This window comes from Furipterus horrens, unplaced genomic scaffold (assembly GCF_987537825.1).
Source record: "Furipterus horrens unplaced genomic scaffold, mFurHor1.1.pri manual_scaffold_2, whole genome shotgun sequence".
Taxonomy (NCBI): Eukaryota; Metazoa; Chordata; class Mammalia; order Chiroptera; family Furipteridae; genus Furipterus; species Furipterus horrens.
The window spans coordinates 169723471-169738495 of record NW_028327172.1 but is presented as its reverse complement, the minus strand read 5'-3'; the positions used below and the strand labels follow the sequence as shown (position 1 = coordinate 169738495).

The 15025-nt window shown below is 40.7% G+C and overlaps 1 protein-coding gene across 1 annotated transcript in view; it reads right to left on the bottom strand.

The window, feature by feature from the left end:
- Positions 1–4250, bottom strand: part of PPEF2 (protein phosphatase with EF-hand domain 2) — a 36568-nt gene extending 32318 nt beyond the window's left edge. Inside the window, exon 1 of the mRNA XM_090267382.1 lies at positions 4143–4250. Coding sequence (XP_090123508.1) covers positions 4143–4250 — 108 coding nt within the window. The remainder of the gene's footprint in view (positions 1–4142) is intronic.
- Between the last annotated feature and the right edge of the window lie 10775 nt (positions 4251–15025).

Genomic DNA, 15025 nt, shown 5'->3' with positions numbered 1-15025 from the left:
TTCCAAGGCCTGGATGAGCCACTGGTGATGAATGAAGTATCTGTAGATAAAGCTGGACTACAAAGGAAAGCCTACAGGTTCGCTCAACTCATCCTCGTGAACAGTAGACAGACTGATTTAATATATTTATCTTGCATTAGAGAGCAAATACAATTCTTGCCAATTTCCCTAAGAAAGAGTGGGAAAAAAGAACCTGGGAGGAAATTAAGCAAAGCTGAATTTGATTTCCTCTGAGAGAAAAAAAATGTCATACTTAAATATTTCCCAAAGGCACTAACTAAAAAAATAAGTGATGAGGTTGAACCTCTACCAATTGAATTCTGTAAGTCCATGTTTAGAATAGTGAAAGCAATGCTCAGGGTAAGTGCTACAGACCCTTTAGGAACTCTTGGGAAACACATAGATATCTGGATGTCACCCTAGATTTACAGCATCAGAATCTCTATGGGGAACCCAGACATTTGCAGGTTAAGTAAGCTCCACACATGATTCTTACTTGTATTAAAGTGTAAACTACACTGAGGAATATCATGACCATCAAGGTTCCCGGAAATGTTGCTTACTGACACCTTACCTCAAGCACTTTAAGGCAAGTGCTGCCAACTAGACACATGAGGTCTACCCAGAAAGTATCCAGCTACGCAATATGAAAAATAGAGACATTGATTGAAGAAGATACAAGATGCAAGAAACATTGTACATAGGACAATAATGCCTCAGTCCCCTTCAAAGTAGGCACCTTGCAACCTCACCAAGTTCTCCCAATTGCGATCAGCTGTCCCATCGTATTTTCCTGAATCTCATCAGTGGTCTGAAACCTCTTCCCTTTCAAAGGTGATTTTAGTTTAGGTAAAATCCAGAAGTTGCAAGGCACCAAATCTGGGCTGTAAGAGGGACTGAGTCACCTGGGTGATTTGATGTTTCACCCAAAACTGCACAAGAAGTGATACATGAGCAGGCACATTGTCATGATGAAGCTGCCAATCACCAGTTGCCCATAGCTGCTGCTGGTTTAGTTGTAGTGCATCTCTCAACCAACAAAGAACATTGAGGTAGTTCTCCTTATTAATTGTTTGGCCTAGAGAGGTGTACTTGTGATGGACAACACCTTCCCAACCAAAACACACAGTTAACATGGTCTTGATCTTGCTACAATTTTGTCATGCCTTCTTCAGGCTGGAGAACGAGGCAACTTCCACTGGGATGACTGGGCCTTCATTTCTAGGTCATACCCACAATTCTCTGGTTAAGACCTTCTTTAAGAAATCTGGTTCATTGGTAGTGGTTTGAATCAAGTCATTAGCCACTGCAGGACAATGTTCCTTCTGCTCTGGTAGCAGAAGCCACAGAAAGAAATTTGCCATGATACATTTCATGCCAAGATCCTGCATCAGAATCTCAGACACAGTAGTTTTCGGAACCCCTAGACCAGTTTCTAGTTCTCACACTGTCTATCACTGATCTTTGTTGATTGCAGCCCAACACGTTCAACATTCTCAGGAGTTCTGCCAGTTGCAGGCCTTCCAGAACATGGATCATTTTCAACAGATACTTGACCATCTTTGAAGCATTTGTGCCACACTTCTATTTGCACCACACTCATTGCATCATCCCTGAAAGCCTTCTGAATCATCCACGTAGTTTCCGTGGAGGAACAGTTGAAGCTTAATGCAAAATTTGATGCAGATTCGTTACTCTACTCACCCAGTCGTTTGGAATGCAATGGCCACACAGCACACATGTTCACTCAATGGCAGCTACCACCCACAAGTCGTCATCGTTCACACATGCTCATTACAGTCTACTCTCCTTGGCTGCCAGGTTACATTGATGTCACGCAAACCATTCTCGTTATGTTAACAATGGCTGGACTTTTTCCAGACAGACCTCGTACTTATATCCTGTGACTTGCTCCAGCTGCTTAGGGCAGGGGGAGCAGGCAATGTCTCTTTCTCCCTCTTTGTTCTCCCTTCCAGTTCTCTCTGGGGCCTGGATGATCTTTAACTGAGATGGGTAGTGTGAAGTACAGGATAGTTTTAGATCCTTTCCCCACATCACAATACAATATACTTGAGCTCCTCTTATTCTGGCCTGTGTAGACTAAATGCTAGAGTGCAAGTTACAAATACACCTTGTTGCTAAAACTCCACATTAAGAACCAGGCAACCACGTGGGGAAAGAGAGGCCAAAGGACACCAAGGTATCAGATACTGCATGAAGAACTGTCTTAAAAGTAAAGCCTCCAGCCCCAGCTGCCCTGAGGATCAGAGACAAACCACCCAGCTGGGTTCTTTACAAGTTTCTGACCCATAAAATCATGAGCAGAATAAAAAGCTTGTCTTAAACCACTAAGTTTTGGGATAGTTTGTTATGTAGCAGTAGATTACTGGAACAACAGGAATTGTATAAATGTTTTACAAAATTATAAAACAAACTTAAATCAAAGTTAAAAATATCAATATCTAAAAATCAAAAACAAAACAAGTGAATATAACCGTGTATAAGTTGGTGGCATCACCACACTGAAAGCAGTAATTTCAAATGGCTTGAAAGTTCAGTAATTTTTACATCTCCAGCAAATAAAGACAAAGAACAAAAATACTACAAAGAAATCTTAGAGTTTTTAGTAGTCAAATTGTTTATAAAATAGTATTGTCATTATTATTCAGAAACTATTACGTATCTATTGTGGCATAGATTAAATAATTCTATATTAATGTCATTAGGGATAAAAAGAAAATAGATATAAATATAGTATCAAGGCTGTTAAGTAAAAATATTGTTATTCTAAATACAAATTGGTCATGATGATATTTTCATTATTTTAAAAATAAACAATACATATTTTTTGGATCTGTTCACTAAAATCATGTGTCGTCGGCAGCCGTCCGTCTCGAGAGACGATGGTGTAGCTTCTTAAGAGTCTATCTGCACCGCCGAGAATGGCTGTGCAGTCCAACTCGGGAGTGACACGGTATCTGTCTCCTCCCGTGTTGAATCGACATCTTGTGATGACGCTGGAGTGTCCTCTCCAGTGAAGCTGAAGCTACAGAGCCTGGGCAGGGTGATATGGAGGGTCTGCTGTTGCCCATGCAGCAGACCCCCCCTCTCTTCGCAGCTGAAGGGTCCAAGGGAAAGACGGAGTCAATACAGCTTGGCTTCAGGTGCGCCGCAGCAGTTGCCGGTGTTGACTACAACGTCGAACCGCCTTAGGGACTCCGGCTCCGGATTTTCTGTCGGGGTTTACTCCCTTAGCCTTTCCCCTGAAGAGGTATGCCGCAAGGCAGCGGAGGTTTTTTGGAGTCAGAGTTTTCCTTCTCTGATGTGCCCTGGCTGGAAGATCGAACCAGCGACACTTAGCTCGCAGGCCGACGCTCAATCCACTGAGCCAAACCAGCCAGGGCAATAAAATCATGTGTAAACAATAACCAACCTAGTAGCAATGAATACCCTACACCCTATTCCTGGTCTGGGGCCAAAAATGGGCAAGATGAGCCTGGGACATATTGCCAAACTAGAAAACAAGGAAGCCGCAAGCTTACAGATGCACTGGCCCTGTAAACAAAATGTCGTCCCCATTTCCTTTGCTTCCTCCCATACATCCCACAATCAGAAGCAACTGATTGATGTTTCTCTCTCACATTGATATTTCTCTCTTTCTTTCTCTCCCTCCCTTCCTCTCTCTCTAAAATCAAGAAACATATCTTTGGGTGAAGATTTTAAAAAAAAGAGTTGCATAAGGAGAAATATAATGGTTTCTTGCTTCTATCCTGACAAGTCCTTCCCTATGCAACATGATCTTTGGGGTACCTAGAGCTAGTTTGGGAGGTGGGAAACACATACCTTTCTCTGCATTCTGGAAAGCAAAATGGTGTTGGGTTGAGGCACCACTTCCCATGGTATAAGAACAATATTTCTTCAGAACACAGACAGAAGGTCCAAGGGAAAGTGAATTGTTTGCTGATAAAAGGGGGGGGGGGATCTGCAATAGGGAGATTTAGACAGAGTATTAGTTCAGGTGGAGCAAATTATCTATGAATATTGTCTCCCACATCATAAAAAATTTTGAGACTATCACCTCCCCAGTCTTAGTGCATAAGGTGCTCCTCCCCTGAAAATTTCCTCTATTTGTCACTACGTACCTCTTCTGCATTTTCAACCTTTCTACTAGCTTTTCCCTCACAGTCTAGAAACATACTGAAATTTCTTCTCTTCTCAAAGTAATTCTTCATCATCATCATCATCATCATCATCAATCATCTTTTGACCTCCCATATACCTCCAGGTATAACTCAACCTCTCTTTTCTTCTTCTCCAGGAATAGATTACATATTTCCTCCTTAATTCCTCTGAAGACCACCTTTTTTTTTATATCCTCACTGTTGACCAAAACCTTTGATGCTGATGTCTCCAATGCCTTCATCTTTTCAGTCCTTACCTTGCCACAACAGAAAGGCCATCTGCCTTGAGTCATGCCTTGATTATAATTCTATTCCTTGGGCTTCCATGAGGCCAGACTCTCTCTTATTTACTCCTGCCTCGCTATTTACTCTTTCTCCTTCTTGAGCTCATTTTTCTCTGTCTATTCCTCAAATGTTGACTTTTATTTGTATTCTTTTTTCAAATGACAGCTCTCACTTTGCACAAACTCCCTGGATGACTTAATCAATTCACATTTTCAACGATCAATTCCCACCTATCAAATCCATACCCCATTGCAGGCCATCCCTAAACATCAGTCCCATATACGCAGCTTCCTGCTAAACTTTCACTAGAGTGCCTTGAATTCCATGTATTGCAAATAGAACTCATCTTCTCAAAAATCTTTTTCCAGCTTTATTTCTCTTCTCTTCTTTCTCCAAACTCTGCTCTTTGACCACCAACGAAATTCGTATTTTTGTTCTTACCTGGAATAGTCTTCCTATTCCACTGCTAACTCAGCTAAATCTTCTCATTTCTTAAGGCTCACCTTAGGCATCACCCTGCCCCCGAGCTCCTGAGTATCCTATTCACACCTCCATCACTGCAGTACCATATTAAAGTTTTCTACTGTGTGCCTTTCTACCATTGGACTGTGAGTTCCTCGAGAATAAAGACCATGTGTAAGCAAATTCACCATTTTTATATCCAAGATTTAGCATGGTGCCTGACACATAATAGGGACTCAATAAATACTAATTGAATTAACTTGATGCCATACGAGTATTTATTTTTACACAAGCAAGAGGGATCTTTCTTTAGCTCCTCTTCAGGAATCAATGTGAGATGTACCGATAATGTCAAAAGTGGATTCCATTTCAATACTTTCCCCCTCCCTCACTTCTACCTCACTCTCCTTTCTCTACTTTTGAAGGTTATATATTGGGGATTGTCAACAAGTTGCTATCATTTCCTTTGCAAATTCAAATAAAAGGCCCACCTGACTTTTGCTGATTGACTTTTTAAAAATAAATAGTCAAAGAAAAGAAGACTATAGTTTCTTTTCTTTTCTTCTTTTTTTTTTTTTTGTTGAGCAAAGTAGTTCCCAGATATGAGATGTCATGTAACCAGAATCTGAGCATGAGGTAAAGTGAGGAGTCATCATGAGCAGATCAACCAAATCCCACACCATTTTAGAGCTCGAATGGACATCAACAATGATCCAGTTGACCAAAGACTCATAAATTGCTTTGATAATTAGTAAAATGTCTATAGAGCTATGTTGCACATTGAAGTACTGGTATTTGAAAGAGCACAGATGGGGTGAAGAATTCCATCTCAGCTTCTCACTAGGTCTTGGCCATTTAACCTCTCATAGACTTTGTTTTCTCATATATATATATATCACTGAGAATAATAAATAATATATTTAAAGTGCTCTCAGTATAAAGTAGAATTTCAATATATGTTGAAGGATTGAATCTGATATCATATATATATTTTTAAATATGAACAATCAAAAACATGTCCCTGCTCAAATTTAGGAGGCAGTAAAAGACATGCTATCTAATGCAGCATTTTTATGAACTGAATGTGTCCCCCTTAACCCACATGTTGATGTCCTAACCTCCAATGTGATGGTATTTGGAGGTGGGGCCTTTGGGAGTTGATTAGGTTTAGATGAGGTCATGAAGGTGGAGCCCCCATGATAAGATTAGTGTACTTAGAAGAACAGGAAGAGAGACCAGAGCTCTTTCGGTTTGCCACATGAAGACCTAGTGAGAAGGTAGCTGTCTGCAAGACAGGAAGAGAGCTCTCACCAGGAGCCAAATCTACTGGCACCAGAATTTTGAGAAATAAATGTTTGTTGTCTAAGCCACCTTGTCTATGGTATGTTACAGCAGCTTGAGCTAAGACAAGCATAAACCAATGGGATGGATACTGATTATGGGTGGGTCAAGGATTGTTGTTATTACCTAAGTTCTCTTTTACCCTTCAAATACCTTGTTTCTTGAGCATTTATAAATCCAAATATGGTGGTAGAATAAGATAAATTTGTCAAATCATCAACCCTATAAAAAAGAGTTGAAGGTAGAAACATGGCATTGCTAAAGTAGTAACTATCACGAACCAGTAAGAAATGTAAAACAACCTCTAGGAGTGAAAGAAGTAAAGTCTCCCATCAAGCAGCATATCCAGTTGTAACTAAATCTGAGTCCCCAGGGACAAAACAGATGTGCTTTCATATATCATGGGGAAGAAGAGAGGGGCACCCAGTTATCACTAAAATAGCCCAGATGCATAGGATCCCTGCTTTGGGGCTCCATGGCCTCATCTGGTTCTCTGTTGTGTATGGATCGTGGTGATTCCATTACTTTGTTGCTATAACAGTGAAATGAAGTTACATATGAGGAGTACTTTGCAAATGTTTGTTATTGTCATGAAGAACATAAAGGAACTTTCAGTAATGTCTTTAAAATTGTCCTTCCCCCAAATAAAAAGCTCCTTAAATATTTATCAGTAAAGAGTTGACAAAATACATCATGGTACATTAAAAACAATGGAATAGCATTTAGCCATGATTAGCCATGACAAAGAATAAGGCAAGTCTATATGTAATAGCACAAAATATTTCTAAACTATATTGTCATCTGGAAAGCAATTGCAGAACTTCTGGTGAAGATGGCTGTGTAGGCAGACATAGCTCACTTCTTCATACAAACACATCAAAATACCAGCTAAAATATAGAACAACCATCACACAGAACCATCAGAAATCAAGTTGAATGGAAGTCTGACAACCATGGAATTAAAGAACCCACATCCATCCAGACTGGTAGGAGGGGTACAAATGCAGAACAGGCTGGTTTCTCACCCACGTATGGTAGATAAAAATTTGGAAGGATATCTCAGGAGTGAGGAGTCCCAGCCCCGGGATCCAGTGCCAGGAAGATAAGTTCCCACAACTTTTGGCTGCAAAAACTGGCAGGGATTGTGTCAGTGGAATAAATTGCTGGAGCCCCAAGCAATTCTTCTTAAAGAACACACACAGACTCACCTACTCAGACTTGCTCCCTCTGAGCTCCAGCACCAGGGTAGCAGCTTGAAAGGCACCAGTGGCATACAGGGAGGAATGAAGTGTCTGGTATCAAGGTGGACAGAGGCCATTGTCCCTTTTATAAATCCACTCTCCACAGAGCTTGTAAGCTGGTGCCATATCTGAGACTCCATCTAACACTGTTTGACCCACCTCAGCGATCCCCAGACACGACACCCCACCCAACTTACGGGACCACCCAAGCTGCTTTTTGATATGAATGGCTAGTCTTGGCTTATGCTTCATAACTTTCTAAATTCTATGAAACAAGCAACAGCTGGCCTCAGTGAGCCCCAGGCATGACACTAGCAGCAGCGAGCCTAGTTTCACAGCTTGGCTTCTCCTGGGATCTCCAAGCTCAGCATAGGTAGCAGCCATCTCAGATTGCTTTATAGCTCAGACAGGGTGGCTCCAGGAAAAACACAGGTAGGGGCTGACCTTGGCCTGCACCACCAAGGAAACCCCAGGGCCAGTGCACCAAGTGGACAGCTACAGACCACGTTGGAGTACCACCACCCTGCCCCTGAATAGCTGTTCCTCCTTGGAGGGTAGAGGTTAGTGGAAAGCAGTCACAGCCAGTCCTTACAGCTGACTGGCCTGGGTAAATCCCTCCCATTGACCTTCCAACAGCAACCAAGGCTCAACTACAAGAGGAAGGTGTACTCAGCCCACACAAAGGACACACCTTGATAGAGGAGGCTGTGCCACTGGAGCCTACAGGACACCTATTATGTTAGGCCACACTACCAAGATATGGAGTCAAAGCAGCTCTACCTAATACATAGAAACAAACACAGGGAGGCTGCCAAAATGAGGAGACAAAGAAACATGGCCCAAATGAAAGAATAGATAAAAACTTCAGAAAAAGAGGTAAACAAAAGGGAGATGAGTAATCTATCAGATGCAGAGTTCAAAACACTGGTTATAAGGATGCTCATGGAACTTAGTGAGGACCTCAACAGCATAAAAGAGATCCAGTCAGAAATGAATGATATACTAATTAAAATAAAGAACAATTTTCAGTAGAGTGGATGAAGCTGACAATCAAATAAATGATTTGGAACATAAGGAGGCAAAAAACAACCAATCAAAACAACAAGAAGAATCAAAAAAAAAAAAAAGAGGAAAGTATAAGCAACATCTGGGACAATTTCAAGGGGCCCAACATTCACCTCATAGGGGCGCCAGAAGGAGAAGAGAAAGAGCAAAAAAATGGAAATCTACTTGAAAAAATAATGAAAGAAAACTCCCTTAATTTGGTAAAGTAAATGGACATGCAAGTCCAGGAAGCACAGAAAGTCCCAAACAAGATGGATGCAAAGAGGCCCACTCCAAGACACATCAAAATTAAAATGCCAAAGGTTAAAGATAAAAAGATCTTAAAAGAAGCAAGAGAGAAGATAGTTACCGGCAGCAGAGTTCCCATAAGAGTGTCAGTTGATTTCTCTAAAGAAACTTTGCAGACTAGGAGGGATTGGCAAGAAATATTCAGTCATAAGTAGCAGGACCTACAGCCAAGATTGCTCTATCCAGCAAAGCTATCATTTAGAATCAAAGCGCAGATAAAAGTGCTTCTCAGACAAGGTAAAGCTAAAAGAGTTCATCATCACCAAATCATTATTATAGGAAATGTTGAAGGGACTTATTTAAGAACCAGAAGATCATAACTATGAACGATAAAATGGCAAAAAATACAAATCTATCAACGATTGAATTTAAAAAACAAACTAAGCAAACAAGAAGAACAGAGACAGAATAATGGATACAGAGAACATTTTGATGGTTACCAGATGGTAGAGGGGTGTGGGGGAATGTTGAGGAGGTGATGGGATTAAGAAGTACAAATAGTTAGTTACAGAATAGCCATGGGGATGTAAAGCACAATATAGGGAACGGAGTAGCCAAAGAACTTATACACATGACCCATAGACATAAACAATGGTGGGGGGATTGCGTGAGGGAGTAGGGCATACTGGGTGGAGGGGGGCAAAGGGAGAAAAATCAGGACAACTGTAATAGTATAATCAATAAAATATAATTAAAAATAAAATAAAATAATGCAAAAAACAGAAGCAATTGTGAACAGTATATTTAATGTGATCTCATCCACATAAAAAATATGTCAATAATAGTATACTCAAAGAGCATACACCTGTTAACAGTGATTACCTCTGGAGAACAAGAAAGTTTCATTTTTAACTTATACAGTTCTATTGCAACTTTTATAATTAAAAATCAGTAAACTATTTTTCAATAATTTTTACATACAAGGAAAAACATGAGAAAATGACTGACTAAATAGGTATCACATGCAGCTGCCGTGAGAGAAGAACGTGACATTGTGTACAGAACAGCTGAAGATATTTTAGAAATTCATTAAGAAAAATGAATAGAAAAGAGAAATAAAATAATTCTCAAGGCAAAAAGTGAAAAATTCATAAGCTCAAGCATAAAAAATTAGCTTCCTGGCTGGTGTGGCTCAGTGGATTGAGTGCTGGCCTGTGAACCAAAGGGTCGCTGGTTCGATTCCCAGTCAGGGCACATGCCTAGGTTGCAGGCCAAGTCCGCAGTTGGGGGCACTCAGGAGGCAACTGCACATTGTTATTTCTCTCTCTCTCTTTCTCCCTCCTTTCCCCTCTCTCTAAAAATAAATAAATAAAATCTTTTAAAAAATTAGCTTGCTGTAGCCTTAGATTGTTGAACGGGTCATCACATTTTGGTAATGACTAGCTGCTTCTCCTGTGGGTGAGTCCCCAGCTGAGCCTGCTTCTCAGGTAATTAGCACATCTACATTGCATGGTGAGACTCCTTGACCCTCTAGGATCTGACTTAGCATCAACCATATCAGACATCATCATTAAATAATATGATGTACTTGTTTATCTGACCACTAAGTGAACCCAAAATATAGAAGGAAGATTCATCACTCAGGACTTAAAGACCTCAAAACACACATGTACAGCAAAGACCTTCTCTAGGTAAGTCAGTAAGATAACAAAGGGGCTTTCTCTGACCTCTGCCCCAAACCAAGCCTATGTATATTTCCTGTGTGGAAATATGTTTGTTGCTTTCATAATCTCATCCATTTCTGTACTTAGGTTAGAAAGAAAGCTCTTACCTTCTTCAGTATTTTTCACTATGAAACACCAGGCAGGAACCACTTTAATACGCAGGTATGGTCCACATCCCGTTTTCAGAGTTGGCTGAGGGATCCTGGGGTTGATCTAATTTATTCCAGATCTGGAGTACAGTAAATAAAGTGCAGGCCTAGTCTGACATGCCTTCTCCGGGAAAGGCAGTGATGATGCCCACTGCCCTGGGCAAGCCTCGGGGCTCCCCACCTCATGGCAGTAGGCACCCCTTGGCCTTAAATCAGGCATGCAGGAAGATTTGAAAGGGGAGACTGCATAGTTGGGTACCTGTCTCACACTCAAGCCCAGCTACTGAAGACAGCTTCTCCACGGCTCACTCCCGCCCGTTCAGAGTTCTAAGCCTTCTTACTCTCCTGGATTAGAAGCCTGTGTTCCTCAAGCCACATCTGAGAAGCCTAAGCTCCTTAACCCAGAGACAGTAGAGTGCTGATGTGGCAGAAGGGACTGGGGGTTCTAGAGACGGAGGCTGGAGGGGTCCTCACTGAAACCAAGCAGGAGACCAAGGCATTCTTCCTTGCGGCTGGCTTTTGTTTCCCATAAAACTTGATTAAATATCCTGCCCTTCCTCATTTACTCCTATTAAGGACACTTTTTCCCTCAGATATAATCTAAATTGTTGTAAACCACTATTCCCAGAAAACACAGGTTTTTAATAAATCTTAAAATGCTCATGTACACCCTGGTAGTTACTAAATATTCCATGGGAATGTGCAAAGAAATCTACATTCTGCTTGCTTACATATATTTAGTAGGTCAAGCTTGTTAATTACATTATTCAAATCCTCTTTATCCTGTTATTTTCCCTGATCTGCCCATCTTTGAAAAAAAATGGTTTAAAGATTTCTGTAAATACAGATTTAGCAATTTACCCATGTATTTCTGAATCTTTCCTTTATGTGTGTTAAAGCAATGTAATTAATTAGATTAAACCATATGAAATTGCCATTGGCAATTTTATAATACATGAAGGCTTATGGTTGTTTTATTTTTTTGGTAGAGGGTGGCCTATTAAAATAAAATAAAACCACTAAAAATCCCTTTGGCCTTGAATTCTCTTTTGTCTGATTTTAGTATTTTCACATTTTCTTACTGCTTGTTTGTGGTTGATAGCTAATATTTTTTTCTCCAAACTGCCTAAAAGTTAAAAGACTGACACGATGCTGTACTATTGAGAGTATGAGAAAAAGGACTCTCTCCATACACTGCTGGTAGGAATATAAATTGTTTCACTTTTTTGGAATTGAACTGGATTAACTTTTAATTGTGACTTATTAAATTATATATTTACTTTATTAGATTACAAATTTGTAATATGTAAACCTTTTGGTCCAGAAATATCATTTAGGAGTATCTGATAAAAACTATTCTCCCACACAAAGATGTATGTAAAGATTTTCATTAACCTAGTTCGTAATCATGAAATATTAGAAACAACTTAAAAGTTCAAAAATTGTAGAACGTTTAAATAAATTATTATACATGCATACAGGACAATACTGCAGTCTTTTGTTATAAAAAAAGCAGATCAGTATCCTCTGTCATGAAAAGATGCTCATATTTTAAGGGAAAAGGCAAGCCACTGAAATACAGGGGTGGGCAAGAGTAGGTTTACAATTGTAATAGAAATAAGTAATACAATAATTCATAAATAATAATACAAGAATAAACTCTGCTTCGCATACTCACAACTCTAAACCTACTTTTGCCCCACCCTGTACTACTGCATTAGCTTCACAATTTATCTGTTGACTATATCTCAATGATGGTAATTTTCTCTTAAAGGCTTAAAATATGTTTCCTGTTGGGCACAAATGTAGAAACTGAGCCTCCTATTAATCACCTGCTCATCCAATTGCCTTTAATAGAGATAAAATTAGAATCTTTTTCAAGCCTTTAGGTATTATTTTTTGTAACTAGTGCAGCAGTAGCTTTTGGTTTTGAAGTCCCTGCAGCCATAGGTTTGACTCTTATGACATGAATTTTTGTTCAGTATACATGAGTGTGTGTGTGTGTGTGTGTGTGTATGTATGTATGTATTAAATCTGCATTTATTCAAGATCTTCTTGATGGCCTGTCTCAGCCAGAATTCGCTAGTAGGTTTTGCCTTGTGTGAATGTTACCTGAAGGAGACTAGGCCCGGAGCGGGTGGGTAGTGTGTGGGTTCCTAACTTTGCACAGGAAAGATTTCACAACATGAGTTCAGTTGATCTTGACAGGATGTTTACTAAAGCTGCAGGGCAGTGAAACAAGGAAGGGCTTAAGGCAGAAGCAGCAATAGGAGCGTGACCAAGTGGGGCTGCTTTGGCTACCTGGAAACTTATGGGAAAGAAATGAGCCAACATGAGGCTGCTGTCAGCTCACTGAGAAGTCACAGGAAAGGGGGCCTTGGGGACAGGTTCAGAGGGTTAGCCTGGGAGGAGCTGCTGCTGCCCACTGCTCCCCTGGTTGCAAGTTTCATGGAGTCCTTCAGAGTTTAGGAGGTGTGTGCCCATGGGGAAAGCAGAGAGGGAAGGGAAGGGCCTGGGCACATTCCAGAGAGAGAGAGCACACCACTGGAACCTTTGGTTTGAGAGTTTTGAAAGTCTGGGAGTTTAGGGGAAGTCTTAAGAGAGATTTCAATAAAATATTTATCAGCTTTTCCAGGTATACCCTTTTATTTTTAAAGATTTTATTTATTTATTTTTAGAGAGAGAGGAAGGGAGAGAAAGAGAAGGAGAGAAATGCTGATTGTTTGCCTCTCATACAAATGTCCCCCTGACCAGGGGCCAAACCTGCAACCTGACGGTGTTGCCCTGACTGGGAATTGAACCAACGGCCTTTCACTTTGTGGAACGATGCCCTGCTAACTGAGCCACACCGGTCAGGGCTCTAGGTATGCCCTGATTGGTCAGCACCAGCACAGGGGGTCCTTTTGGCTGTTTCTGGTATAGCCCAAGTGGTTTTGCTGCTTTTCTGGGAGTGGAGCTAAAGTACAACTGAGGTCTAGATGTTATCTCTAGAGAGGAAAGGTCAAAGGTGGTGATATGCCAGGGAGAAAAGGCCACCCTGAGGGCAAGGCCTGGCCCCGTTGCTAGGCAACCGGGGCTTTCTACCCAGGTGACCTTCCGTATCTGGCTGTAAATTGCTTGGCCAATTTGTTCAGCTATTTGTCTCAGTTTCCCCATTCCACTTGCCAAGGAATTTTCCTAGCTTCTTACTATCTCACCTTAAAAAGACAATAGGAATTGGTGGGAGAACTAATGAAAGGTCAGGATTATTTTAGTAGTCTGCTAAAGGCCTCTCCGTGCTCCTCCCATGGGCCCACCTTCATCAAGGCAGGCAAGGGGAAGGCAAGAGAACTCTTTCTGTGGCTGTTGATTCTCAATTGCCTTCAACTCAAAATAATCCTCATGTCACAGTGGTATATTTTGAGGTGGCATATTCTGACCCCCTTCAAATGCTAACTTTTTTTCTCAGATTAGAAGATCGCATGTAATTGTTTTCCCAGCTCCTGAACTTTGATTTTGAAAATCTTTTCTCCTCTCAAATCACCCTTGAAAGTCAGCAAATCTATAAAGCAAATGAATTAATTCACATTTCTAAATTTGCTTTCTCTTTTCCTTCCCCTCTCTCTAAAAATAAAAATAAAAATAAAAGAAGACTCTGAAGGACAGCCCTGGCTGGGTGGCTCAGTTGGTTGGAGCGTCATCCCATATACCAAAAGTTTGCCAGTTCAATCTTTGGTCAGGACACATACCTAGGTTGGGAGTTCGATCACCAGTAGGGGTGCGTACAGGAAGCAACTGATTGATATTTCTCTCTTCCTTCCCCTTCTCTTAAAAAAAAAAAAAAAACAAAAAACTTATTTATTTTTAGAGAAGGGAGAGGAAGAAAAACATCATTGATGTGCAAGAGAAACATTGAACAGTGCCTCTTGCAGGCCCCCACAACCCAGGTATGCGCCCTGACTTGGAATCAAACTGGCAACTCCTTGGTCTGCAGGCCAGAGCTCAGTCCACTGAGCTACACCAGCCAGGGCTCCTTCTAAAAATCAATAAACATATCCTTGAGGATTTTAAAAAAATGTCTCAGCCTATGCAGGGGGTGGGGCTCTTTATGAATTTGTAACAATAGGTCTGCCCTCAGACAATATAAATTAAGGCTTCAATTTATATTACTTGAATGTGCTAAGAAATCATAAGCTGAGAAATTAACAAACAGATCCTCACTGGGTGGTGCACCATCAAGCCAGGCCTTCAAGATTTTCCAGGGAACCAAAAATTCACAACCCAAAATTACAAAACACTGGAAGCCTCAAATAAGTGAGTCAGCAAAAACAAAGAGCAAAATTGGATACCTGAACAGTTGATGGAAATTA